Source organism: Argiope bruennichi, chromosome X1, assembly GCF_947563725.1.
Source record: "Argiope bruennichi chromosome X1, qqArgBrue1.1, whole genome shotgun sequence".
In the NCBI taxonomy this organism is placed as follows: domain Eukaryota; kingdom Metazoa; phylum Arthropoda; class Arachnida; order Araneae; family Araneidae; genus Argiope; species Argiope bruennichi.
The window spans coordinates 9,962,818-9,990,345 of NC_079162.1; the positions used below are offsets into that span (position 1 = coordinate 9,962,818).

Below are 27,528 nucleotides of genomic sequence, written 5' to 3' on the forward strand. Positions count from 1 at the left end.
AATATGACAAATAGCAGCTGGGGATACAAATTATCGTCAGTTTTTTTGCATATACAAGTTGGTTATAAGTCAAGTAAGGTTATAAGTCCCTACTCATACTTATGTAGAGAAAGTTCTGGATGATTTATTTTGTGGAAACATGGTATTTATTTTATTTGGACTATGGGGAAAAATCTGCAATAAAAATTAATAGTTGCATTCTATTTACATCAATCTCATGTTGACGAGTCTTCAACAGAGGAGCAAAGAGTTTCTTAATTGCAGCAACATGACATGTTATTCTTTCTTTCAACTCAGGCAGAGTCCTATGCTTTGTCCATATATATTTCAAGAATTTCTACAACCAGAAATCACATTGATTCAAATAGGGTGAGAGAGAGGAGGCCAAACAACCAGAAAATATCTCGAAATGACCTGATCATTTTTAAAGTGGGCACGAAGCAATTCCTTCGCTTGTCAGACAATATGGGTGTTGAATGAAGTCCCTAAATATTCATGTTTTGTAAGGCAGAAATAACTTGCTACCTTAAAAGTCTACACTAGCAGCGCCTGCGTTGAAACACATTTCAGGAGCTGTTCTAATCAAAGAAAACGAGGTCAACAGCAAAATCTCACCATAAAATAATGTAATCAGAATTCAACGGCTACTCACGCGCTACGTTAGGAAGGGCAGACAATATGCACAATTTTGAGTATCCACTGCTCAGTCTAAGGTAAAATGAGACTAACACAAACGATGCGCCACGACCATGCGCTGTTAACGGTTATTATGGTCAGAAACCGTTAAGGATAATCAGTCCGTTGTTCCAGGTTTTGAGGGTGCAGTTATCACATTACGTGGACATTGTATGGATGCTGCTTCAAATGGATCGCAGAACCTTTCGGGCAGTGGATCAAGTGAGAAACAAATCACGTGACACCATGCGAATACTTGTCGAAGAATATTGGGAATTGGATGCTCTTTCAATGAGAGCAAGCGGTTTCTTCCATATATTTGAAATCATTTCAGTCCTCTAATTGGAAGCACAGCTAACTCACAATCAAGCAGAGTGGATCTTCAGAATTAAGTGATTGCATGGCAATGACTACTGGTATTTTCAAACATTTCTAATTTGCATAACGGCCATTAAACATTGTATGAAAAGTTACATCTAGTGGTCAAAATTTAAACTAATAATTTTTTTGCAATTTTCTTTTCCCCATTTCTCCATTCATAAAGTAAAATTCATTGAAGTATGCGAACCAAACCGTGCTCTACATATGTATGAGTAGAATCACTTGAATTATTGGCTCCAAGATCTTTGGAGCCAATAATTCTTTAAAATTCAATAATTCTAATAAAGCCAAAAAGTCTTTGTATTTTTATTTGGAGCGAATGCGATATGAGAAGTAATTCCAATTTTATGTGGTCACAATACTGGAGACGGTGGGCAAAATGTTTTAGAGCGAAAAGTGCAGTTAGACGTGCAGACTTGTATATAATTTGAAATGGTAATATGATGGGAAGAATGTTCAGGGTAGGAGTATTTTTTGTCGTTTGCTGGAGCCATCGTTAATTCTTTACAATGCGTTCTTTTAAATGGGCGATAGCACTCGGTGTCTCATAGATATTTTTGTCAGAGTCTGGCTTTTAGAGTAACGTATCTAGATTGGAGACTCAAGTTCAACACACATGGAATATATCATGAGTAAATTGCACTAGGAAAAAGTGTAGGAATTCAACCAAGGCCTCCTTTGACTAAAAAGCTAAAGAATGCCCTTGTGAAGAATTGGAAAGACTGCTGCAAAGTTTTCAGCACCACATTGTAAATTCCAAGCAAATAGATTCCCAACTTTTTTAGCTTTTAGAAACGTTTTATTATCTATCATAAAAATGGAAGACAATTTTTTTTTTATTTCGAAATATAGAAACTTTTAAAATCTCCACAGCTGTTTGAAGTAATCTTTTATATATAAAATCGGAAAAAATAATTTTACTATATAAATGTCCTAGTGCAGAGATGGCGTACCAGTGGCACGCGTGCCATTAATGGCACGCGACATAATATTTTGGGCACGCCGCCGAACAAAATGATTTGCATTTTAGTTCAAAATGTCAAAGTTCACTATGAAGTATTACGAACAAACGCGTGTTCCCCTTCCATTTAAAATTTCCCATTCTATTTTTTTTAAAAACACATATATTTGTACGACTGTTAAAAATTCGCTTGCTGAGAAAGAAATTGATTTGAAAAGAATTGTTTCAGTAATTGATTGTGCTTTAAATATGGTGGGCAAAAAAATGTTTTCATTAGTTTAATTCAAACAGACGTAGGGCATTCGATTCTTGAATTCCACTGCATTATTCACCAACAAGCCTTGTGTTCTAAAAGTGATTTAACATTTCTTGATAATATAAAGGAGTTAATCACAAAAATAACCTCATATAGTACGTAGCCTTTAAATAAGCGACCTCAACGTAGGCTTTAAATAAGCGAAAGTAATAATAATGGAATAGCTGTGAAGTAAGCAAAAAGACTTTAATTGAGGCTTTGGAGATGAAGTCAACTTGGTGTATAATGGCTTACTAATGTATAATAATGTTCGCTGGTTGAGCCGCGGGAACGTATTTCAAAGATTTGTTGACTGCTTGGAAGAAATCAGACTGTTTCTGCAAAATGAGGGGGAAATTGAACAATACTTACAGTTGTTGTATATTATGAGGCTCTCAAAATTTATGTTTTTACAGAATAAAACAATTACCTATTTCGTGTTTTAGGCGCCGGACTGCCGGAATTTATTTCTGTAATTGATTCTTCAATCAAGGAATTTTCAGCGAGATGTTCTCAGTTCAAAGAATTATCGGAAACGCTCAAGTTTATTATATACCTTGATGTGACTTGATTTGATAAATTGAATTAGTCTCAATTCTAATAGCTGGAAATTAATGAATTTGAAATGCAACTGATTGATTTCCAGTCCATATAGATTCAAAAATTTAGTGAAACAAGGAAAAAGTTGGAATTGATTGAAACAAATAGATTAACAAACAATATAAGTAAAAATACCAGTAACGAAATTTTGGAAATATGGAATTCGGTTCCAGAAACATTTAACAGCTTTGAGAAGCTGGCTCATGCTATTTTAACCATATTTTCATCCACCTATGCCTGTGAATCATTATTGTCAGAGATGCATTAAAGACTCTCTTAGAAACCGTTTGGTAGATGACACCAATTCAACATGCATTCTGCTAAAAGTACCATCTTACAATCCTAATATAGGTTATTTTTCATCTAATCTGCAACCAAAGAAGTCACACTAACGTTACTTTAATTTTAATTACTCGTATAACTAAAACCTTTACTTCTATACAGTGCAAAGTGTATTTTTCGTAGTAAATAAAGAGTTTTGAGTTGTTAGTATTTAGTTTTATTATTTTAACAATAATCATGAGTAAAACTTATTTGACGGCACGTCTCTACCTCATTAAACATTTCTTTAGAAAAAATGGCACGTTGATCCATAAAAGTTCGCCACCCCTGTCCTAGTGCCACACGTTTATAAGATTGCAAAAATGAGGGATTTCTAGTGATCAGTTAATTTTTTGTACAAAGTATAACGAAGCATTCAAATACCTGTAAAAGAGATAAAATCGATTTGAACTTATTAGAAAAGAAAAACAGATCTTTTAAATCTAGGGATAAATCTCCTGGATATTAAAGCGCTTAGGATATTAAAGCGCTACTTAGATGTCAAACAATATGTAGTGTGCTGCAATGGTACAAAAATGAATGCTTGAAAAAAGTAATTGAAGAATATGTTACAAAATGATATACAATGCATTTAAACTGTTTTGTCAACTTCAGTTCAAAAAAAGAAATGTTCATTTTAAAAGGGAGAATCCATTTTGTGGCTATATGTATCTATAATTTCTGAACTAGGAATTATGAGTAAATCTAGGATTTCTACTGTCATGCATTCAGTCTTTGGTCTTAACATGACTTATACAAATACATTAAAAAGCGATTATCTTTAGCGATTATTTTTAGCAATGACAACGGATTGCTAGAAACAAGTTAATATGTGATTGATAAGATAAAGATCACATTGTCTATATGACATATTCCACTCTCTTAAACGGAAAAACCTCTTTGACTCTTGAGGAGTCCTTATTCTTGTTACTTAAAGTTATCATCGCTACGAATTCTGAAAATGGCTGGTTTAAGGGTATGTATTTTTTCAATAGGTGTGTGCAGATGGGTTATAACACTGAAAAAAAAATTCTTTTTGTGCGTTTGTAACTGACTTAGCAACTTAGAAAGACTGAAGCTTATTTTATAGCCTCAGTAGATAAATTTGAAAAAATTATATAGTTATATTTCATATTGTTCTTCAATTAGAATTATATTTCAAAGGCGGAGGAAATTAAAAATGATTCCAAAAATTTGACGAATTTTGATTCAAATAATTGAACGAATTATTAATATATATCATATTTTGTGTGTTTATAATCACGTTATAGTAATATTTTCTTTATTTCTTAAAATTTTTATAGTGGATTTCTAAATATTTTAAATGTTCGATAATCGTAAAAATGGCTTGCAAATTATTTTCAACCAAACACAAGGTATGAATTTTTTTTTTAAATTTATAGATGTAGGTTGGACTTGATGAAACTTCACTCTAGAATGTGATTTGAAGGCAACTTTCAAATTGAAAAAATGAAATACTTAAATCAAGAAGGCATTCTGTAAATAAATATTTATTTTAGGAATCGGCTCAAAATGAATTAACACTAAGCAACGTTGCTGGATGTTTCTATATTTTGATTGGTGGTTGCTGTCTAGCTTTGATGGTATCATTTCTGGAATTTTGTTACAAGTCAAAGGTAGAAGCAACAAGATCGAAGGTAAGCATTTTTAATTGAAATTAGTTGCTCATTGTGTATTCAATTTGGAAAGCAAACTAATAAAAATTCTTTTAATAAAAAAACTGAATCTACCATTGCGCGGAATTACTATCGAATCTAAAGATACTTTGCAGACTTTTTCTTTCCATTGTATTAAGGAGGGAGGATGAATAAGGGGACAGCATGCTAGCATTCATTTAATTATACCAGATATTTTTCAAGAGCACTCTTAAGTTTTTTTATTAGATATATATTTTAGTTTACAGGCAAAATAAATTAAGAAAATGAGCGCATATCGAAAACATTGAAAGGAATCACCGTAACTTTATTTAGTTTAGTTATATATATTCCCCATTTTGAAGAAACACGCATATTACATTCTGAGGGATTTTGAATCGTGATCAGATAACGAGGGTGACACTTGAAGTGGCCTCTCCTCTAAACTGTCCCTGCCACTTCCCCAATCATTTCAAAGACTACAAGTTAGATGAAAGATTACATTTGAACTGGTTGATTCAGTTCGTTATTGCATAGGTGTTGATTAACAGTTATCATTGACTCAAAAAAAAAAAAAAAAACCCGGATATTAATGTAAATGCATTTCGAAAAAATTATTGAGAAAAAGGTGCGAGGAAATTTTGAATTTGTATTTCCTTGAACTAAATTTTCAAAAATTTAATTCAGCGAAATAGAAATGAATACAAAATATAATTAAATAAAAATATGAAAGCATAAAGCAAAAATTAGCTCCTAAGTAATGAGCAATGTTTAGATAATTTTTTTGACGAGCTGTACTTTTATTTTTTGTTAATTATCCACTTTCTCCTTTCTTTACAAAATCAAAAGTAAAGGAAAATAATTGAAAAATAGGTGAAATGCTCACACATTGATTTCTATAATCACCAGAAGTTCTAAATTACATTTTTGATTTGGTCACTTTTAGCAGTAATCCATCGGTATGATCATATTCAATTTTTTTAAATGTAATTTTGCATACAGTTGGAATATTAATTCTTTTCTTGAGTTGTTTGTGTTCATTATCTTAAGTATTTTTCGGTTTCTATCCTGAACTTACAGTGCTGATGATCTCTTTTAGATGACGCTGTGTGAAGTAATGATCAACAAACTGCACACTTCAGTTACGGGACAGTCTCACGTCAATCACGCCAGGGTACGGGCGAGCTCTTTTTGATTGGTACTTAATTCTTATATAATAGCTATATGTCTCTCCCCTTAAACGCCAGCTTCAAAACGGTTAAGAATTTTTTCTTGCAAAACACTAAAATGTGAATGCCTTTTATTTATATGATTACACTGGGGCTAATATTAAAGTATTCTTTGATATCAATAGATACTGAAACTGCGTTGATTTATAGATATATTTTAATATATAATTGTGAAAAAAAGTCTACAATTCTTTATTTTGTCTATTTATTATTAAGTCATACATATACTACAAATTATATATTTGATTAATGCATTCTGATTCATTTTCATGCTTTAACATCCATGAACGTTTCAATTCGAACTATAGCAACAATCTAACATTAAGATGCATTTATGAAAAATTTGGACAGACGACTTCCATTTTTCCTTAATGGATACATTCATTCGAAAAACTATATACAGCGGGATGATCGAAATCCCTATAATGTGGTTGCGCTTGCATTTCTCGAAGCAGAAGTGACTATGTGCTGCGGTATAACAAGCACCTTCGTCCTTGGCTCTCGCTGTTTTAAAGAAATTCTTACCCATTTCCTACGAACGTATACAGTAGCGAGTGAATCATTGTTGATCAATTAGGATCAGTCCCGATTTGTAAAAGAATCAAGTTATTTCTGCTATAGCGTGGATGCAAAATGGTGTTGTCTCACATGCAAAATGTTTTGTAAAACCATTTGGTCACAGAATTCAATTCAGCCTTTTCATATTCCCACGGCTGCAAAATCCCTGAAGCTTATTCTAATTCATTATTGGTTGTGGATATTCTGAAATCCAAAGTGTATATGAATGAGATCCGCAAACTGTGTTTACTTTGTCATCCTAAGTGAGCTACAACCGATTTCTCTTCACGTGATCAGTCCCGCATCCACAGTTTCAAGGGGCGTGAGGACGAAAGTTTCTGACACATGAGTTGCGCATTTCTTCAATTTTTTGAAGGACCCTATTGATCGAGCTAAAAATACAGTTTCCATTTCAAAATTTGATTGCGATGTTTACATTTCCCAGAAAAATATAGATGTACCATTTAAAAATTTTGGAATTTCTTCACTGTCACTGTAATTGTGTGAGTCTGACTATTGACTTTCACTTCATTCTGGGGTGCTAAGCCCATAATATTTGTTCAATTGTCTTCTAAAGAGATCATTGTAATAAAGGTATAAGAATAGTTGCATATCATTAAAACGATTCATTTTAAAAAAGTGACCCTTTATTGTGTTCATTTTAGGAGAATAAAAAGATAACTTTTTCATAATGTAACTGCATTTCTACATAAAACTAGTCTTTTTATTTGAATAACAAAAACATCCAGAATTTTAAATACCCACCCGTTCTCATGAAATCTTTGATAATATATGTTTTTTTTTTTTAACTTAAATGTGTTATTGCAATATTGCAAAAAAATCCTTTTCCAGTTTTCTTTTGAACTTTTTGAACAATTTTTTAAATTTTAAAACATAAAATATTGCATGTAGATATGTAATAATGCTTGTCGTATACTTTGTAATGCAGTCAAATCAATTTCGTTATTAAAAATGATACTATACAGTGTGTTTGCTCCAAAAGCATTGAAATTTATTTTTCTATCTGTCAGAGATTCATCTGAATCGTAATAAACTGCAAAAGAACTAAAGAAAGTTAGAAAATGATGATCTTAAAGGAATAATTCCGCTATTAACTTTTAAAACTATACCCTTTTTTAATCGATATACTATCCTCCAAGACAAAATTAGTCATTTAGAAATAAATTTTTCTGCTTACATCCTTTTAAAAAGCTGTATATCTGTATCCAGGAAATTAACTGAGTTATGTCTAAATGAAAATGTCTTTTACTATATATTAAATTGGAAATAGAGGTATTTCAAGAACTGGAAACCAACGCGTTAATGCGCAAGACAAATATTGCGAATTATATCTTACTCACAATACACAGTTGTAAAATTATATTTTTATTTTGACATTCGTTTTACAGTTTAGCCTAGAGCAGTATGACATAATAATAGATTTTGTGCCGAAAAAACCATCACCAACTAACCGGCTGATATGGAAACATTTGTTAAGGACATTTCAAGTATTCTAGCAAATTAATTTTCTAAAAAGGAATAACAATTTAAAAATGATTATTTCTTTCAATTCATTATTCTTTATCTGCAATGTTCTATCAAAAGAATTTTGCTTAATACGCGATAAAAACATTTAAGGAATGAAAGAATGTCTGTGCACTTGTCATCTCACCAATTCACGAACAAACCTTCTAGCAGAAAGTCGCGAGGCTTTAGCAGCAGGAAGTATTCTGCAGATAATTTAAACGCGTTCTGGTAGATATTCGTATTTCATTTTGAATAAATTTTCGCTCCTATTTAGGCCGATAGATGCTTATTTAGAAAGGATGGAACAATCAGAATACACAAAAATCAATACTAGAATAGCCCAACACTTTTTTTCTCACATACAACACACCAAACTAGGTTTCTTGTTAACAGGTGATGCAAAACTTTAAACGAAAAAAATTCAGTCCTTCCATAAGTGACATAAAACACGCCATTGTTAATTTGTGCATTATCCATATTTTTATTGTTTTAAATGCTAAGACAAAATATCATAAGCAATAATTTTGCCTTTATTAATCAATTTTAAAAGAGCAGGTGTGGAGTTATTTATTAAGATAAAGTTGTAACAAGAGGAAACATTTTTTAACTCACTCGGTTTGCTTAGGGGAACGAATAAAAAAAAATGATATTTTGAAAATTAAAAGCGGGATTATTTAATTAAAATAAATGAAATTTAATGTTTATTTGGAATACTTTTTACAGTTTACTGAATTTACTTATCTCCAATAAGTAAAAAGTTAACGCATGTTTCAGCTTTTTCTGAGTATCCAGTATATTTTCTCGCTCTTAGGTGATAATGCCATGCGTAGGAAGTACAAAAATAATATTGCGATTCTGAAATTGTTTTACAATTATACACTTTATTTAAATTAATGAATCGCGTATAAAACAAGATAGACGAAATTTACTGTTCCTCCCCATAGACGTTCAATATGAGAGTCGGTTTCCATGAACCACTCTGTCAACTAACAAGTAATTTATCATACTATAAGCCAAATTGTGGGAATAAAGAAGGCAACCCTTCCTCCAGCCTTATGCTAATCATCGAGTAAGACGGTCGATAACGAAAGAATTGAAGATCTGAATGATCCTTTCGAAACTTTGTCAGATTTTCTGAACAAGCTTTTAGGACTCAAAAAAGCCTTAATTCTTGGTTCAACTATCTCTTTCTCTACTTTTAATTATCCTGTAGTTACTTCGAAATCCATTGCTTTAAATTGATTTTGCCATCGACAGAATGTCATTGCTATTTTGTGAAGAGCTCAGTTGAGCTTTTTGTAGGAAATCTATTAAAACTATTACTGGAGATTTAAATTTAGTAAGCCATAAAACTCAGAAGCGTCGTCGTCTTTATTGGCTAATCTGCCAAATGGAAAGATAATGAAGAAATGCTCTCATACTCATAGTTAGGAATGCCACTTTTCCTTTCATTTTGACCTGAAATAAGCATTTATTTAATATTTAAAAATGTTTGATGCTTATCATAGCAAATCTAAATCCATATAAACTTTATTCTTACTTTGCCCTTCAGTATATTCATATTATGTGAATAATTTCTGAAAAACATAAATTTTACTTACTTTTTTTAAAGTGAGACATGACAAAATATATAGAAGGTTTGACCATCATGTAGAAGACATTAATGAAATCTTTGACTGAAATTAAAAAAAAAAAAAAAAAAAAAACTTAATATGAGGGGTGATCTAAAAAAAAGTTTACAAACAGCAGTATTTGGAAAGTAGAAATTTTGGGTGGGAATATTGTTTCCCAGAGTTGAGACACATGGCACTAGTTGTCTTTGACCGGTCGTTCGAGCAGACAGTGTTAGTACTGAGACCTGAAATAGCAACAGTAATGGCAAGACGTCTAGAGAAGTGGTCTCGCACGGAGGTGGAAGACGTGATACGATTTCTATATGCCAAAAATATGTCCCCCTCGGACATTCACAGACAAATCGTTGAAGTTTACGGGGACGAAGCAATGAATAGACAACAGGTGGTGAAATGATATCGTTCTTTTGAAGCGGGCAGAGAGATTGCTGGAAACGTATAGGTGAAAGGTCTGGAGCCTCCCCTCATACAGCCAATCCCAGTGACTATTTCCTTTTCCTGGCATTGAAGAAACACTTATCAGAAAAAACGTTCATATCAGACGGTGATGTTCAAAAAGGTACCGAGAACTGGCTCAATAGCTAGGGACCTGATTATTACCAAGAGGTGTTAAACAAATTGGTCCAGCGGTGTGATAAATGCCTCAACAGGTTTGGTGATTATGTAGAGAAATGATCGCCACATATGTCTCTTAATTACAATTTGTATCCTGTGTTATTGTTAATAAAGCATTTTTCCTTTGCCTTGTAAATCTTTGGGGGGGATAACCCCTCGTACATTTTATCGAAATAAATAAATCACACATTTGGTCACTCCGTTGTTCGTTCAAATATATGCAATGGAATATTGCTATAAGATATATGTAGTAGAATATTATATTCACAAAACATCTTACAATTTATTTTGCCTAAACAGAAACTGTTACATAAAATTATATTTTCCCAGAGTATTTGCTTTGTTAACATTCGTTCAGAATCGTTAGTTGAATCCGATTGTTACCCATTGAAAAAAATTGCAACTATTAATCATTTTTTTTAAAATTATGAAATGTTTTTAATAAACTTGTATATTTTATTTTACAGTTTTACCAACCTGCGACACAAATGATCACTGCTGAAGGCCTTTCAGATCAAGTATGCTCAAATACCCACACTCAAGTTTGAAAAAAGTATAATAACAATATTGATGTGTACTTTCTAACATCTCCAAGAGAGTTGTGAAATCTTGGTCAACATATACAGCATTACTTACGGCCAGAAATCTGAACGAAAGCATACATTAACTTTACATTTATCCATGAGATAGGTACATGAGAAATGCTGCAAGAAATATAAAGTCACGAATATTATAATGCAAAGCTTCCAGATAAAATATAGCTTATCTGCAAAAGTTTTCTGATCAAATATTTCTTTATATATATATTCTTGACAGCAAGAGGATCTATTGAAATGTGTGATAAAGTTGTATTTATTTTTACATAAAATTTCAAGGGAAGCAATCATTTTAACATAAATATTAAATGCATTCATATAAAAGTATAATTCAATATTAAGTAATTTGTGGAACATTGAATTACTTTATTCCAAGTAGTTACTAATATGATTGGAATATTCATTTGCGAGTAATAGAAGCTAAATTTCTTATGAACTGCTATCAGCAGATTAGAGGAAATGCAGAGCTTTGAAGAGAATTTGAAAGGAAAGAGAGGAAAGTTACGAACACCTTTATTATGAATTAACAACTATTCTAAATTTTCAAAATATCCTCGATTTCTATATACCTGTATTTTCCCATTAAAATTCAAATGGATAGAGTCAATGCATTTATAATTTCATTTAGTCAGATTAATGCAGAATATTCCTAACTAAAAAGCAAAAAAAAAAAAAAGTTTGAACTGATGAAGATGAGCTGTTGTTATCAGCGAGAGAGGACCAATACCCTCATCATTTTGTTCGTTTTAAATTTTAGAAAGCTATTTATTTATAAGAGAACCAATATCTTACCGTCTTAATAAAAATAATTCTCAAAAAATCTGTTCATATTAATGCAGTCGGTTACGAAAATGAAATAATTTACTTGATGTTTACAAAAAGTTTTCATAATTATTTAGTTTTTGGATACTAATGCTTAAAATCACTTAATCAATGGTAACAATTGATAATGAAAGCCATTTGCAGGGGTTTTAAAAGAGTATGTTAGATGAAAAATTAAAAAAAAAAAAAATGGCGAAATACAGAATTCATGAAATGTAAGCTATAAAATTTTATTTTGCAAATATTATGTATGGAAAAATATATTTTTGAGTCTTTGCTATTTAAATGAATATAGATCCTTAGGATACATTCCACTTAGAATTATCATAATAAAAGGGCCAATCCTTTCCAGCTCTAAATATTTTAAGAACTGCTGGCTGTGCATTTAGCTTTCAAAGAATGTATATTTTAATCATTGAGCCTTTTCTGTCCTGTTTTTATACATTATTCAATACTTCTAATCGAAAGAGGTAAGGTTCCTCTGGAATAAAGCGGAAAATCACAGAAGGGGTTCAATATTATGATTACAAATAAGTAAAGAGGAAATCCCTATTTTCGGGAGTTACGACAAAGGTGGGAGAAAAAGGAGTATTGGCATATTGCGAAGCGAGTTAGGAGAAAGGAAAATTTTCTTTACTAACGCGCCTGCTATGAAAACGTGCATCGGGAAATATTGATCCTATCAGGATACGCTTCAATCAGGCCGTGTTCAGCATCTATGAAAGATTAACTTATTCAGTTCTTCAACAAAAATTGTAGAACAAATTGAACGTATTCTACTTTCAATTCAAATTCCTGATACCAAAAATTGAAATAGTTTAGAAATTCTGAAATCTTTGCATTTCAAAATAAAATAAAAATTCTTTAAATAATATTCATTACAATAAAGCTATCTAGAATTCCATGTGAAATGATTAAAAATAGGATGATCATAAACAATGAAGTTTCAAATCCTATTGAGGTTTCTCTTCTGTAAATGTCACTGGCTTCTTTCTTAGATCAATGTAAACAATCAGCAAGTTTTCGCAAAAGTCTGATAACTTGATTATTCAGAGCATCCTTTTCATTTGCGTATCTTACATCATTGAGGAACGAAGGGGAAGGGTATTTAATTTATTTTAATCAAGAAAACATGGCCAAGTTTAGTTTTGTCAAACGACTCTCTCAACATAAAATCGCTGAGGCACAATGATTCGATTGTCGTCCGTTTTTCTGAGCTCTACCTTCGATGTACATTCAGAAGTTCACATATTTTTAATATACAGGTAGAAAGTATTCAGTGACATAATTATTCATTCAAAACAGAATTATAAGGAAAAAACTTAAATAATGAATAGTACGATAATTTTAAAATAAATTTCGAAAGAGCATATGGCCAAATTTGTTTTATTAAAATAATTATACTGGATGCTTTAGGGGATAGAGCGATTTAAGATGAGCGATGTAAGAATGTATTAGTTAGAAAAACATTTTTATATAATATTAAGAATTTTACTAATTAAAATAAACAATTGTAAATCGAATAGAAAACATAAGAACATTAAAATGTCGGTCACAAAATTTGCATCAAATGTGAAATAATACCTTGTATGATATATTCCTACGAATTTTCTTAAATGGATTTGTGTTTCTATTGCCAGTGTTGTAAGCACGCTTCCCATATCCAACATGAACTGATTGATAAATTTTAATGTCAAATTGAAAAAAGTCTTTCAAATCAGAAATGGAAAGCTTACGTTTACTTAGACGAATAAAGAAGTAAATTAAGTTTTCCGCTTCTGATAATTTTCAAAATATAAATATTTACGAAAGACTTAAGAAAAAGATTTTATTCAGAGAAACCTATGAAAAATATTTTTGAATCATCATTTAATGGATAAAAATTGAAAATTTCAAAATTGTTCATTCCTATATAAGGAGTTGCAATCTCCTTAGAAATTATTGTATACTACATTTCTATGCATACTATTTAAATATATTAGCAAAACATTTTAGTGCTATATTACAATAAATGCATGTCCTTTGTGAATCGTGTTCGCTACATGAATACTTAAGTAGAAACATGAAAAAGTATCATGCATGGAAGATGCAGAAGTTTTTCTCATGAATTCCCATTTTATACTAAATATTGAGGATGCATTTAAAGATATGCTGACAATTTTTATTATATTATATTGTATTTTAGCTGAATAGGATATTTTTTACTTACTATTGTTTTCTCAATTTATATTTTACAGCACGTACACCCTTAATGCTAAAACACAAGCCTGCAAAATTGATATCATGAAAAGTTGTCTGAAATTATTTTCGATGCATTAAATTTCGTTAAAAGTTATTTTACATCGCAAGAAATAATGGAATATGAGTGCTCCAGGAAAAAGATTTATAAAATGCATTGCTTCAAGTCTTTTGATTGCATATAAAATGAAGCTGTTTTACAGTTGGTTTTTACAATCAAACTTTATTGGATGTATTACAGAGAATAGAGTTTTACATGAAATCTCTTTCACTAGTTTCAAACTTTCGAAATGTAAAGGCAATGTTCTGTTTTCAAGCATCCTTGTGTTAGTCTTTAAATTGACTACATGCAAAATGAGAATTTATTAGAATTATCAAATTGCATCTTACAACAAGCTTTGTATACAATATCTTGATATTCAGTATATTGAAAGATATATATGTTTTCATTTTATGCTGCTAATATTTTACAAATATTAAAAGTAACAAAGATAGTTGAAGTTTTCTTAAATAAAATAAGAGCTTTTAAGAAAACTATTTATTTTCACTTTTATGTTGATATTATAATGTAAAACAAAACAATTTCGGTAATATTTATGACAATGTAACCAAATTACAAAGATTTGAAACTGAATCAACATATTTGTAATGGAATTTTCAATAATTTGTCCAGTTCAGCACATCAAATCCTATGAGATTTGTCTATTATTTCTCAGACAGCTTTTCCTGCTCAGGTTTGTGCTACTTATTGCGCTGATAAATATTCAGTGTACCTGTCATTTTTGTGAGAAACTGTTTCTTATCTCTTAATAACAATAAATGAATCTTTCATTTGGTCTATTTTGCTATTCATTATTTCAAGATATTTACACGCGTCGTTTTTGTATTTTCCTAATCAATAATCATCATTGCATAGGAAAAATCTAAATGCAAGCAGCTAAGCACAAAGATTATAATCTTTTTTAAATCTACATATTTCAAATTTTCTTGTCTGAGTGAAGAATTGAATCCAATGAATTTCAAATCTGTGTACATATTTTATGAGGCACTGATTATTTTGAGATGTAACTATATTAAACTCCTCAAATCTTTTCTTTTAACAATAATTAAATTTTATTAATACAAAAAAAGCCATCTTTTTATCAAGTTGATTTTTTTCTGATATTTTAATAATTTTTATAATTTTAACAAATTACAAAAAATATCAATATAAATTGAATTTTTGATATGTTCCACATTTTACAACTCACGCCTTACCAAAAGCTAACTCTCTGAACCGAATGGAGATGAAGATTCAGATCTGCGGCGGTCGTTAGCAAAACACACACACACACACAAAATATCATCCCTTGATGGAAGAGCTCTGCTTAGAGAATGCTTTGTCGTATTTCTAAAAAGAAGCAGTTCCCAAGAGATGAACGAAGGTTCACGAGAGAGACTAAATGATATGGAATATATAAAGTATAATAGAGTTATTCATGGAAATATATTCAATACAAGAGAAACAATTCTGTTTTCTGCTATTTTCCTCAAACTATTACGGACTTAAAATCGCCAAGGGATACTTTCACAATCAAAGATAACTTAAAAACCAAAACAACCAAAAAAGACTTTTTGGGTATTTTAAGATTATATTTTAAGTATTGTATTTTAAGATCAGAGAGTTTTAAAAACAAGATTTCGTTTATTATTTTCAATAATACTGTTTATCTGGGAGTAAGAAAGTAGATTTGTAGTAATCGTAAAAGACAATTTGAGATAGATTCACACAATTATAAGTTTTTAATGGCACTTTGATGTTATGGGAATCAGCTCCATTAGGAAAGTAAGTAAACATAAACCTTATGTAAAATTATTCAAATAAGAATGCATGGCAGAATTTGACGTTGTTGAGAGAATCGCGAACAATGAGTTTTGCATAAGTGAAATGAAGCGCAACCAATATTTTCGACGAACTATCAAATGCGGTTAGTATTTATATGAAAAGAATTGGGATATTTCAGAAAATATACGTTGTCACTCATAAATACTTAGCAGACAATAAAAGAAATTGTTCGCCTTTTCAAATAATACATTCATTTGCAAATTTTCACTTGTTTTTATTTCATATATTAAGAAAAGAATGTCTTAACCTGCCATTCAGCACTGTTTTAAATTTATTTATGGTTTAGCGATTAACTAGACAGAGAAGTTGTGAAGCAAGAATTTATTAGAGGAATGCTTAAAAACGGAATGCTAAAGGAAGAGGATGGCATACAATTTGTAAACAATGTAACTCAGTCACTAATGATAGAAAGAAGGTACTGTGGAAAACAGTCGTACTACTCATCGATTTCCAAAGTTGGGATAACTATAAAACTTTAAAGATTCGTGGCTTCAAATTAAATCTATCAATTTATGAATGCATTTTTGCCAGTTTGTGACCATTTAGAGAAAATAAATGAATTTTAAGGTTATTTGGGCAGCCAAAAATTTCATTTGATTTGGCTAAGATTTCATATTATAAATAAATTTTTAAATATTTAATTTTCTTTTATATAGGCATTTTTATATCATGAGTTTAATTTTTTTCGTTTTACTTCAGTATACAAAGGAAGTTGAATTTAACAATAAAAGAAGTATAAAATATTGCCGAATGGAGATATTTTGGAGCTGACGGAACTGAAAGTGAATGGATAATTACCCATGAATGAAACTCGTGATTAATTATGATTATTCATTTACTGATGATCACTCAGTTAATGAAAGCACAGAAAATGGATCTTCCGGGTCGTTTGCAATAGTTTCAATGTACCGTTATACCCCTGCATCCAAGATACCGCATCCACTGTATGAGGTTCGGTATCGCTGGTCTTCTTAGATGTTCGTAACTTTTTCTGCTGTGATATCATTTGATACTGCTTTCTCTCCTCTTCCGGCTCAAACTCTCAGTATTCCAGTTTTATCAATTTTTTTAAGCATAACTTTTAGTGCCATAGCTGATACTGAATATTTTTTTTTATGAAACCTTCTGAACTCCTTAAGAGCCTTCAAAGAATTGCACTTTCTGTTGTCAATCAATTTTGCTCGCAACGCATTCTAGACGTAGAGCCCATATTAAGCGCAAATCCCCAGTCAAGCAAAGAAATGATGTCGGCATTTTAGTTCTTCCCTTTCTAAAAAGAGTAAATGGTGCTGGTGACAGTGCGCAGGTTCAAAATATCTTTGTGCATTTATGAGAAAACAATTATATATGTCTGTGTCTTGAGGGGATAATTCTTTATTTGCTTTGTATTATAATTTTAGAAAACTTATTTCGACTCAGTGAAATCGCGCAAAGAGAAAATTACAAAATGTATATGGTACTGAAATTCTGATGTTTAAAAATCAAAAAGCACTGACATCTTAAGAGAATTTCGAATAATTTTTAGGATATTTTACAATTAATTATAACATATAATTATTACATGCTGATCATATATATAATTTCATAAAATTGTTTCAGCTCAAAAAATAATTTAAATAATCACAGTAATTAATAATCATTGATGATAAATAATTTTAGTTATCTTTACAAAAATACTTTTTTCTTCTGGATTCTGAAGGGGGATATGCATTTCTTTTGCTTATTAAACTAGGGGTTGCGATTGCATGGAGAGGAAGATCTGGTAGAATTATGTCGATTTCGTGGAATATTCAAAGTGAAATCTAGTTTCAACCAATGGAATTGGCCTCCCCAACATTTTCTCTCATACTCTCTAACGAAGATGGAATTGTGCTTTTCTAAACAGCTTGAAAACAAAATTTGACTAAAAAAATCATAATTGTAGTCACAAAATCGCATACCAAATTTGATATATTTAATTATTGCACTGGATCGCGTTTACATATTTTTGAAAATAGAGACCGATAGACGGCCAACCTCTTGTTGAATATGGTTCAACATTTGATAAGTGAAGGACACTATAGAATTAAATCTGTTATCCATCTGGCTCCCTCTGTTTCGCAGTTATCTTGTTAACTTCCAGTCATAGAGTTGAATGGGGTTTGCTCCACATTTGAGAGATATCTATAAATTTGGTGTAAAAACCGTATAGCAAATTTCATCCGTCTAAATCGCAGCATTTTGGAGCCATAGATAAACAGTCATGATACCAGAATTGTGCTTTTCGAATTCAGGAAGGTCTAAAACGTAAAGAGTCTTCAAAATCTAAAGTTCGAATTTTCTTATGATAACAGTATTTTCTCTATACTTCTTATACGAGTTCTCTATACCTTTCTCTATACTTCGTATACGAGTTCTCTATACCTTTCTCTATACTTCGTATACGAGAAAGTAAAAATCATCTTCATCTAGCAAGTTTTACAAAATTCTGAGAAACAACAATTTTAAGTTGAATTTCTTGTGATTTATCTCTAGTAAATTCGTATTTTTTAAAAAATCTGATTTCTAATTCGGGAATCATGTCAAGTTACTTTAGTTAAAATTTACTGAGCAGAATATATTCTTCCGAATAAAAGACGATTAGCGGTTTTTAAGAAATCCTGCTCTATAGGTTTTAAACTAAGATACAGAGATATTTTCTTATTTGTTCATTATCAAGAACATTAAGAATGAAACAGTCTAGCAGGAAGTTGCCGTCTATTAAAATAAATCCATCACGAATGCAGTAATATCAATATATGTAGAATTGACTATTGGCTCTGCAGGAATTATCGAAAAAATATTGAGTAATAATGTAAAGGGAAGTAAACAAGATTTACCATGAAAATCAATAGAAAACGCATGCAAAACAATTCATTCCACTTCAATGACATTATTGTTCCGAAATGAGATTGATAGCTCTCTTAGAATATAACTAAATCAATGACAATATTAAAAGTTCAAGTGCGACATTTCATAAAGTGACATTTAATGGCAATAACATTTTCAATATGGAAAAGCAGCGAATTTTAGAAACACAAGTTTTCCATATTATTATATGTCTCTTTACATCCAATATACTTTTATCGAAAATCTCAGTGACGGTTGGATTATACACAAAAAATGGATCGAAAGAAAGGCACATATATTCTGATTATTCAATATATACTATCTACTGTATGATGTTTTGCATTCTATGCTTTGGTTTTCTATTGTGAATATATATATATATATATATATATATATAATCTAAGCATAATAGGATGCCCATTTTTTCCTTCGCCTCCATTCGCATTTTTAACTTCATGAAACTCAAGCATTAGGTTGAAAGAAAGGTCATCTCTTTGCTGTTCTGACATGAACACACTGAATTTTTTCTTCCAATGTAAATGGAGATTTAATTGCGGATTATGTCAAGTACGAAGGAATTTTCTGTTTTAGAAAACAAGATTAAGGTCAGCTAAAAGGGTTTACAGCTTTTCATTCGTAGATATTGACAATACAGCAAAACGCACGAACATAACTTCTAGTAACTCAGTTAAAAACTGTTATGGTTCAAATGACATTGTGCCATAAAGCTGCTACTTTTTAATCTTCCTAACAAATATTCACATTAAAAAAGAAACATTTCCCTTTTCTTTAAGCTTAAAAGAATCATAATACTCATTTCTGTAGCATTCATGGTCTTGCTTATTATCTGTTACAATCGTCCCAGTTTGCAAACACCTTTTTAAACATTTTATCTCTACACCTTTAAACAATCAGGGCTTCTTCGGTACACACATGTTTGTCAGTTAGACCTCCAAAGTGATTACAAATCAGGCCACTATTCTGACTCTATTGTAACTATATGTTTCAGCAAATTTTTATTTGTGATAGTTTGCTCATTGTTGTCTATAATGAAAACATAAAGATTACCACTTTTAAGAATGGATTTGGATTAATGAACAAAGAGTAGAGATTATAATTGCAATACAATTAACAAATAAACGTTTCCACAATTTAATTCAATCGACGATACCTCAGAATTTCACGGAAATAGTCTTTAAAAGAGACTTATGCAATTCTTTTACTTGAATCTTTACTGTAATTCTGAAATTGTACATACTGTTACTGATTCCATCTTCGGGTTAGCTTGATAGTGGCGTATGGTGTGGGAACACAATCAGCAGGCCATAGTAGAAAACAACGACGACGTTTATTTACACGAAGAACACAAATACAAAGACGATGATTACACAGACGACAAATATTTACATCCGAGACGAACACAGGAGAAAACACAGTAGCACACTACAGTAAACAATTGCCCACAAGCAGTAATCGATCACGGCACACAAAGCGGCCAGACAGAATCCAGCAGGAGAGGGGATCCTCGGATCTTCGCTCTACGGTCTCTCCAATGGCTGTACGTCTCACTGCCTTCTCGCTTTTGCTGCCGACTCATTACTTCTCACAACTGGCTACTACATACGAGATATGACGCTGTCTCCACAGTAGACAACAGAATTCGGCACACAGCAGTTCAGCATTCGCTCCACGCAACGTTGGCAGTCCGTTGTTGCTTCACTATCCTCTCGAAGACTCCGACTACGATTCAATTCACGACGACGATTCTAGACGATACACCACAGCTTGAGAGTGCCGGCCTTTTATAGTTCCCGGGAGGTGGTCCTAGAATATTCTAGACCAATCAGGATTATCTCAGTTCCTAATGGACGGATCGACAAAATTCTCGAAGTTTCGAGCATTATCCATTTTGTCAACAAATCCGTCGCCAAGTCGCCAAATAGTCTTCAAGTTTGTCGCCAAGCTCTGTGATGACTGGCTCGGCATCCGACAGCATCCAATACAGATGACTGTAAAGCAGTTTTTCTTATGATGAAACTATTCGTACTGGGAAGCAATATTACAGGTTTGAAACAATACAATTTAGTAGCCAAAATCCCATTTCCACAAAATGATTTGCCGCTCGATGATGGGACATCGTAATGTTTGAAGATGTTGAAATATTTAAAAACATTTTTTATAAGATGGTGTTTTAAAAGTGAAAAGCGTAAAATGACTTTCTTCAGAACCGGATTTTCGAAATGATGTTTATTCCAAAATCCCTGAATCACATTATAAAAACACTAAGAAGTTTACTAACTTTAACTTGTTATAATATTGGGTGGGCAAAAAGTCCGTAAAAACTTTAAAAATTCATAAAACCCGTAACATTAAGCAAAATAAAAAATGGTTTGTAGATTTAGCATTCATAAGTCACGGGATTTTTTTAGGTAATCAAAAAAAGTAATTCAAAAAACCGCCGAATAGATGGCACTGGTATGAATGACGTAGTTGAGAATATGCAAATGAGACAGGCGATTATAAATACTTACTCTCTTGATCCAGAATCAGTTCTTTGTTGCATGCTATGTAAGTAAACAAGGATGCTATGTCGAAAAGATAAAGCTTTGTTGGTGAACTGTTTTACGTGAACCACGAATCAACGACTGTTGCACAGCGTAAATTCCGACATCAGAAAAATATGAAGAATGGAAAAGGACCTTTAATAGTTGCAGCTCTCATAAAGCTTGTTCAGGGATTTGAGGAAACTTGATCGCTGGAAGATTGTGTAAGGTCCAGACGATGAAGACTAATGCAGACACTTACGGAGTGCGTTGCAGCCGAAATAGAAACATTAGCTTCCCAAACCAAGGCAGGGACTAACAGTGCACGAGAAGCTGGCAGAAGCTTGGGATTATTACCATCCTCGATACGCAACATTTTTCAGTTCTTAATCAGTATCCATGCAAATTACAGTTATGCCATGAATTTTTAGCATCGAATACTGTAGAGAGAGAAGCATTTACGAGGTTGGATCTCTCCAAAATTGAAAAACATCCCTCCTGGGTCTTTAACATCCTGTGGACAGATGAAGCTCATATTTCGCTCCATGGCGACGTCAGTACACATAACTGTCGCATCAGAGCGACGTCACACCCACGAGTGTGCTCTGAGAAACCACTGCATTCCTCCAAAGTCACAGTGTGGTGAGCGTTCGCATGTTCCTTCATCATAGGACCCTTCTTCTATGAAACACAGTGTCTGGTAAATGGGTGGAAAACGGGGACAGTGAATGCTCTGCGTTATTTAACGCTTCTGCACGAAAAGGTTGTTCCATGTTTGGGTGAAAAAGATGCGTTTTCTGCTGTTACATTTATGCAAGATGGATCAACAAGTCACTGCTATTCCAGTCAAGAAATTCCTGATACAGACATTCGTAGAAGAGAGAATCATTCGCAGACGTTGCAAAGTTTCCATGACCTCCTCGGTCTCCAGATCTGACACCAGCAGACTTTCGGCTATGGCGAAATTTAAAATCCTGGGTGTATCTATCCCGTGCATCCAATCTGTCGAAATTGAAAGTTCAATCCGCCGAGAGATATCATATATACAGCCGGATATTCTGCACTTTGCCTTTGTTGGATTTGTGACACGCCTACAATGGGTAATCACTTGTGGTGGAGGACATATTGAGTATAAAAAATATTGCAATAATAAATAATTTGATGGCATATTTTTTGTTATTTGTGTGTCTATTCTTTCACTTATTTACGAAACGCCACTTATCGGCTGTTTCTTGAATTAATATTTTTTTTCTTACCTAAAAAAAATTCCCGTGACTTTTCGATGCTAAATCTGCAAACTGTTTTTTATTTTGTTTAATTTTATGAGTTTTATGAATTTTGAAATTTTTATGGACTTTTTTCCCATCGGTATATCCTCATATAATTCCTCATTCGTTCTCCATGTCAACGAATCGGATATATCTATATATCTATCTATCTATCTATCTATATATATATATATATATATATATATATATATATATATATATATATATATATATATATATATATATATATATATATATATATATATATATTACACAGAAAAATGTTTTGTTTTTAGAAATATAGAGCGATTAACAATATTTCAGTAAATTACAAATATTAACAAAAGATTTTTATTTTTCTTGCTCAAGACACCTTTTTGCAAAACAATTGAGCTTAAGCTGTGATTTATATCCCATATCAATATTGTGTTTCGTCGCTACAAAATCATGTTTTACAAATTTCTTTGTTGTTCGTGAGCCTATATATTGGTCTACATACACTTTTCTAACGATTTTCAAAGTTTAACATGTTGAATGAAACATAATTTAGAAAATCCGATTTCTAAATTCATCGATGAGTGTAAAAATTCCGGATTGTATAATATTTATTAATTCGAAAAAAAAAATCAAATGACTCTTTTCCTAGAAATGGTCAGCCAAATAAGGGGATAAACACTTCTTTATTATTTCCCATTCAGCTGACTCTGTTTTCTAAATGGCATATTAAATCATTCATCTAACTACACAGTTGGATACGTTAAAAAAAGAAAGAAATCTAAAACTGTTTAGACACTCAAGAATGCTTTGTGGTGTTCAGTGATAAATGAGTGACTATTTTAATATTTATTATTCAAACTAGGGTAGAAAATGAAAAGAAATAAAATTTCATCCATTTACAAAGAGTCTTCAAATGATCCGATTATTCGAGTAGGTGGCAATAAATTATATCACTGTTGATCAACACAGAGAATTTTCAAGAAGTCTCTAATTTTCATATATAATATTTAATAAGCAATTCAAGCTGAGTGTAATGCATGTTATTGCTTCAAGCATTCCAGTTTAATTCAGACAGATTTTTAAATTTATTTTCATCACTTTTTTTTATCTTAATATACAAATTATTATTTGTCAAGTTTTTATTGATAATTGTAATGAAATATAAATCGCTGCACTTAAGTTTTTCAAACTTTCAATCCTATCAGGCTTCGTGCTAGTTTAATCATTGTTTAATAATTTACAATTGGTAAAACTGGAATCACCTCAAAGTCATTAAATGTCTTCAAATAAGCAGAAGATTTGAATTCAAATGTATTAGTAAAGATTGAATGGATTTACTGACTAAAGCATGCATTGAAATGATTTCCCATCCAACAGATTATTTGAGGACTAATAAATATACATGACCACAGCCAGCTCTGAAGAAGAATATTTGTTACCACTTCATATCGATTTCTATTCATTATTTCTGAGTACGAAGTTCAAAATAGAAATGAATGAAAGTGAAAGTCTTATTATAATTTAATTTTGCATGATATAAATATTATAACAAAATTTAAGAATAGATCATCATAAAATATATACAACACCCAAAACTATTTCGAAAGTCCATATTGAAGTAAAGACATTAACCAATTTTTTTAAAAAAAATCCAAAGATTTCCTGTTTTGTTGTCAGAAAAATAAGCTTTATAAGCTATTTTGTGCTTGAAATTATATTTAAATTGGCAAATGAATTATATTTTACTTTAGATATTTCTTTTTCTTAATTATAATAAAATAGATAATCTATGATTAAATGTTTGGTATTGCCTTATAAGTTAATATTTTTTTATTTATTATAGAACCTTGTATGTTCAAATAATAATATTATTATTCGTATCAAAGGAGATTACATCCAAAATTCAATATTGCATGATTGCACTCACACCCGACTCTGAATTTCTAGTTGATGTTTTAATTGTAAAGCCCTGTAGATGGCGCCACAATACAATGAATAAACCATTACTTATTCTCCCTTCAAAATGTGTTTTCAATATTTATTGCGGAAATCTGTCCTAAAAACAACACAGAATATAAAGATTACTTAACTATGATATAAATTTGTTAATTACTTTGTTGAAATCATTCAACAATTGCAATTTTTAATCAAATACAAGTCAATTAATACGTTGAAAACTATTATTAAATTCAGTGTTATTTTATGTTAAAGGCAGAGTTGCTTAGCTTTGCATTAGAAGTTATTAAAAAAATAAAAATAAAAAAAATGATGGAATATAACAATGTTGAATTCGAGGTATTAAAATAACCAAGTCTTGCCAGATTTGAATTATCAAAATGATGAAAAATATATATATATTTATATGAATTGACCTTTCATCCAATGTTTTATATAGTGCTGCCATCTACTGTCTCTAATCAAACTAAACTCGATTAACCAGATATTCTGAAATTTCAATACAAGCAGCAAAACATTGATGATACGTAGTAAATATTGACCATTATCGTAAAAATAATGTAAAATATCCTACTACAGAAACAAAATAAAATGAAAGCACTTTTTTGACTGTACCAAATAAGTAGCTCATTAATTTAGATACAATAATTTAAAACGATTTCACATACGTGAATAAACAAATATAAGTATTCCATATTAAATTTTCTTTTCAATAAAATGGAAGTTTTTCAGATTGGAAAAATGAATAATTTAACTTCAGCAATCATGAACACATTGCAATGCCTCAAAATTGTTTTAGAATAGTATTTTCAAACATATACTGCACAGGAAATTTTTTTTTAAAAAATTAAATGAACAACTAAGAAGGAAAACTTTGATAAACAGTAAGCGAATCAGCTAGAGAATTAGAAAAATTATTAGAACAAAATGAAAGAAATAAACGTATACAATAACCTGATCCATTTGACATAGGATTTTTCTTCCACAAAGGGTGAACTATATGTTATGAATTTATATTTAACCAATATACCTCTTCGATTTCCTTCCTCCAATCGCAGACCCTTTTCGGTCAAGAAATGAGGTTGTAATCCAATTTTCATTAGAAACGTTATGCGTTCATGAAAAATGTTAGCGAATGAAAGATTGATCAAAAGGTATCAATGTTAATACCAGGAACTATGACATTCAGTAGCGTAGGGAGGCCAGAAACTGGATGAGAGGATGACAAAAATTAGCCTTTTTGTTACATAAAATAACATGTAAAATAATTGACATTGTAACCTCTAATTACAGTCAATTGCTGGTAAAGAATGCAATGAGCCGCTGACTTTGGGCCAAGTATTTGAAAGAACAATGTTGGAGTGATTTAGTGACTTTTAACAAGACCTCGATACATGTCGTAAAGTCCTGAAATTTATGTCAGATCGATTTGCAGTCTTGGAGCCTAAAAGTGTGATCACAACTAAACTTAACAAGTTTGTATAATATTTGGTTGAAGATTTCGATGAGCTCTCTCCAGATGGTATCCTTACCAAAATACCGAGCGAAATAAGATTTCTATAAAAACCGACGAAGTTCAAAAAATTCGTAAGATTCGTTCCAAATTTTACTTTAAAATTAAAATTTTTCTTAACTTTTTTTTTTCTGTTGCATTACGGGAGAGGAGTTTCTAAAATCTAAAGAATCTTTCCATATCCGTGATGAAACAATCACGACTCTGGCTGAGCCATTTTGCCAATGGAAAATAGTGTATCTAATTGCATCTATTTTGATGAACAATTTCAAAATTTTCAGAACTAAAAGTTAGAATGAAGAGATTCTAAGTATTATTTAAATTAGATTGAGTGGATTAGAGCTTGGGGAATGAAATTTGTTAGTAATTGAATGTTCATTAAATTCTATTTTGATTATAATAATGCACTAAGAACTACAAGTGTGAAAAGAATTGCTATATCGTACATTAAATGGACTTATAAAAACATTTATTTCTTATAGCATAATAGACATGAACATTTTACTTGTTATTTTTTAATTTATCAAATTTATTTAAAAGACAATTTATGTCATAACATCTTTACTCAACCAATTGAATAAAAATCTGCTTCCTCAATAAATTTAGATATATGGATATATGGACAGACACATTTTTTGACACTTTGCTACTCTATTGATGACATTTTTGAAATCAGTATTCTTGCTAACTGCGAAGAATATGTCAATTAATATCTTGAGGGCGTCAACATTTTTTAATGAATTTATGAAAAACGGGCTTAATCTTTCTTTTAATACAATTGTAACAACATGTATTTCTTCAGAACTTTTTATTTTCATAATATAAGTTTAAAAAAAACATAAAAATAATTACCACAAGAGTCTCTTTTACTATCGCAGGCGACAAAAAAAAAAAAAAAAAAAAAAATGTCTTGAATGGTAACGTTTACTTTTCGTAGGATTTAATAATTGATTAAATCTTGATTCGATGTAGTAACTATTCCCTTGGGTTGGGTGAGTTAAAAATAAAAAGATTTTCTTTCCTAGAGTAACTAATAATTATGATTAATGAAGACAAAGATTTGAACTCTAATTTTTTTTAAGTAATTAAAGAAGTTTTTTACTTCAAATTTAAGGAACATTTCGTACGTCTTGGATTTTTCAAAGTTTATTCAAAAATATTCATGTAGAAATCTCTATGTCCCAGTGATTCTGAAGTGCTCATTTTACCATTATTGAATTCCTAAAATTATAATTGTGTATTTGAAACATAAATAAGACACAGAATAAAAATTGATTTATCTTTGAAATGTTACTTTTTGAATACATATAAAACTTTCGTTGACCAATGAAAAATGTTTTGATTATCCTGTCTCTAAGAAATTATTAATTCTCCAAATATCAGTATTCTCCCTA

At 31.0% G+C, this 27,528-nt stretch overlaps 1 protein-coding gene across 1 annotated transcript in view; it reads left to right on the top strand.

The window, feature by feature from the left end:
- LOC129958679 (glutamate receptor 1-like) overlaps positions 1-14,891 on the top strand; it is a 120,080-nt gene extending 105,189 nt beyond the window's left edge. The window contains exons 14-16 of the mRNA XM_056071322.1: positions 4,754-4,891; positions 5,988-6,062; positions 10,916-14,891. Of these exons, the coding sequence (XP_055927297.1) occupies positions 4,754-4,891; positions 5,988-6,062; positions 10,916-10,996 (294 nt within the window). The 3' untranslated portion in view covers positions 10,997-14,891. The remainder of the gene's footprint in view (positions 1-4,753; positions 4,892-5,987; positions 6,063-10,915) is intronic.
- The last annotated feature ends 12,637 nt before the right edge of the window (positions 14,892-27,528 follow it).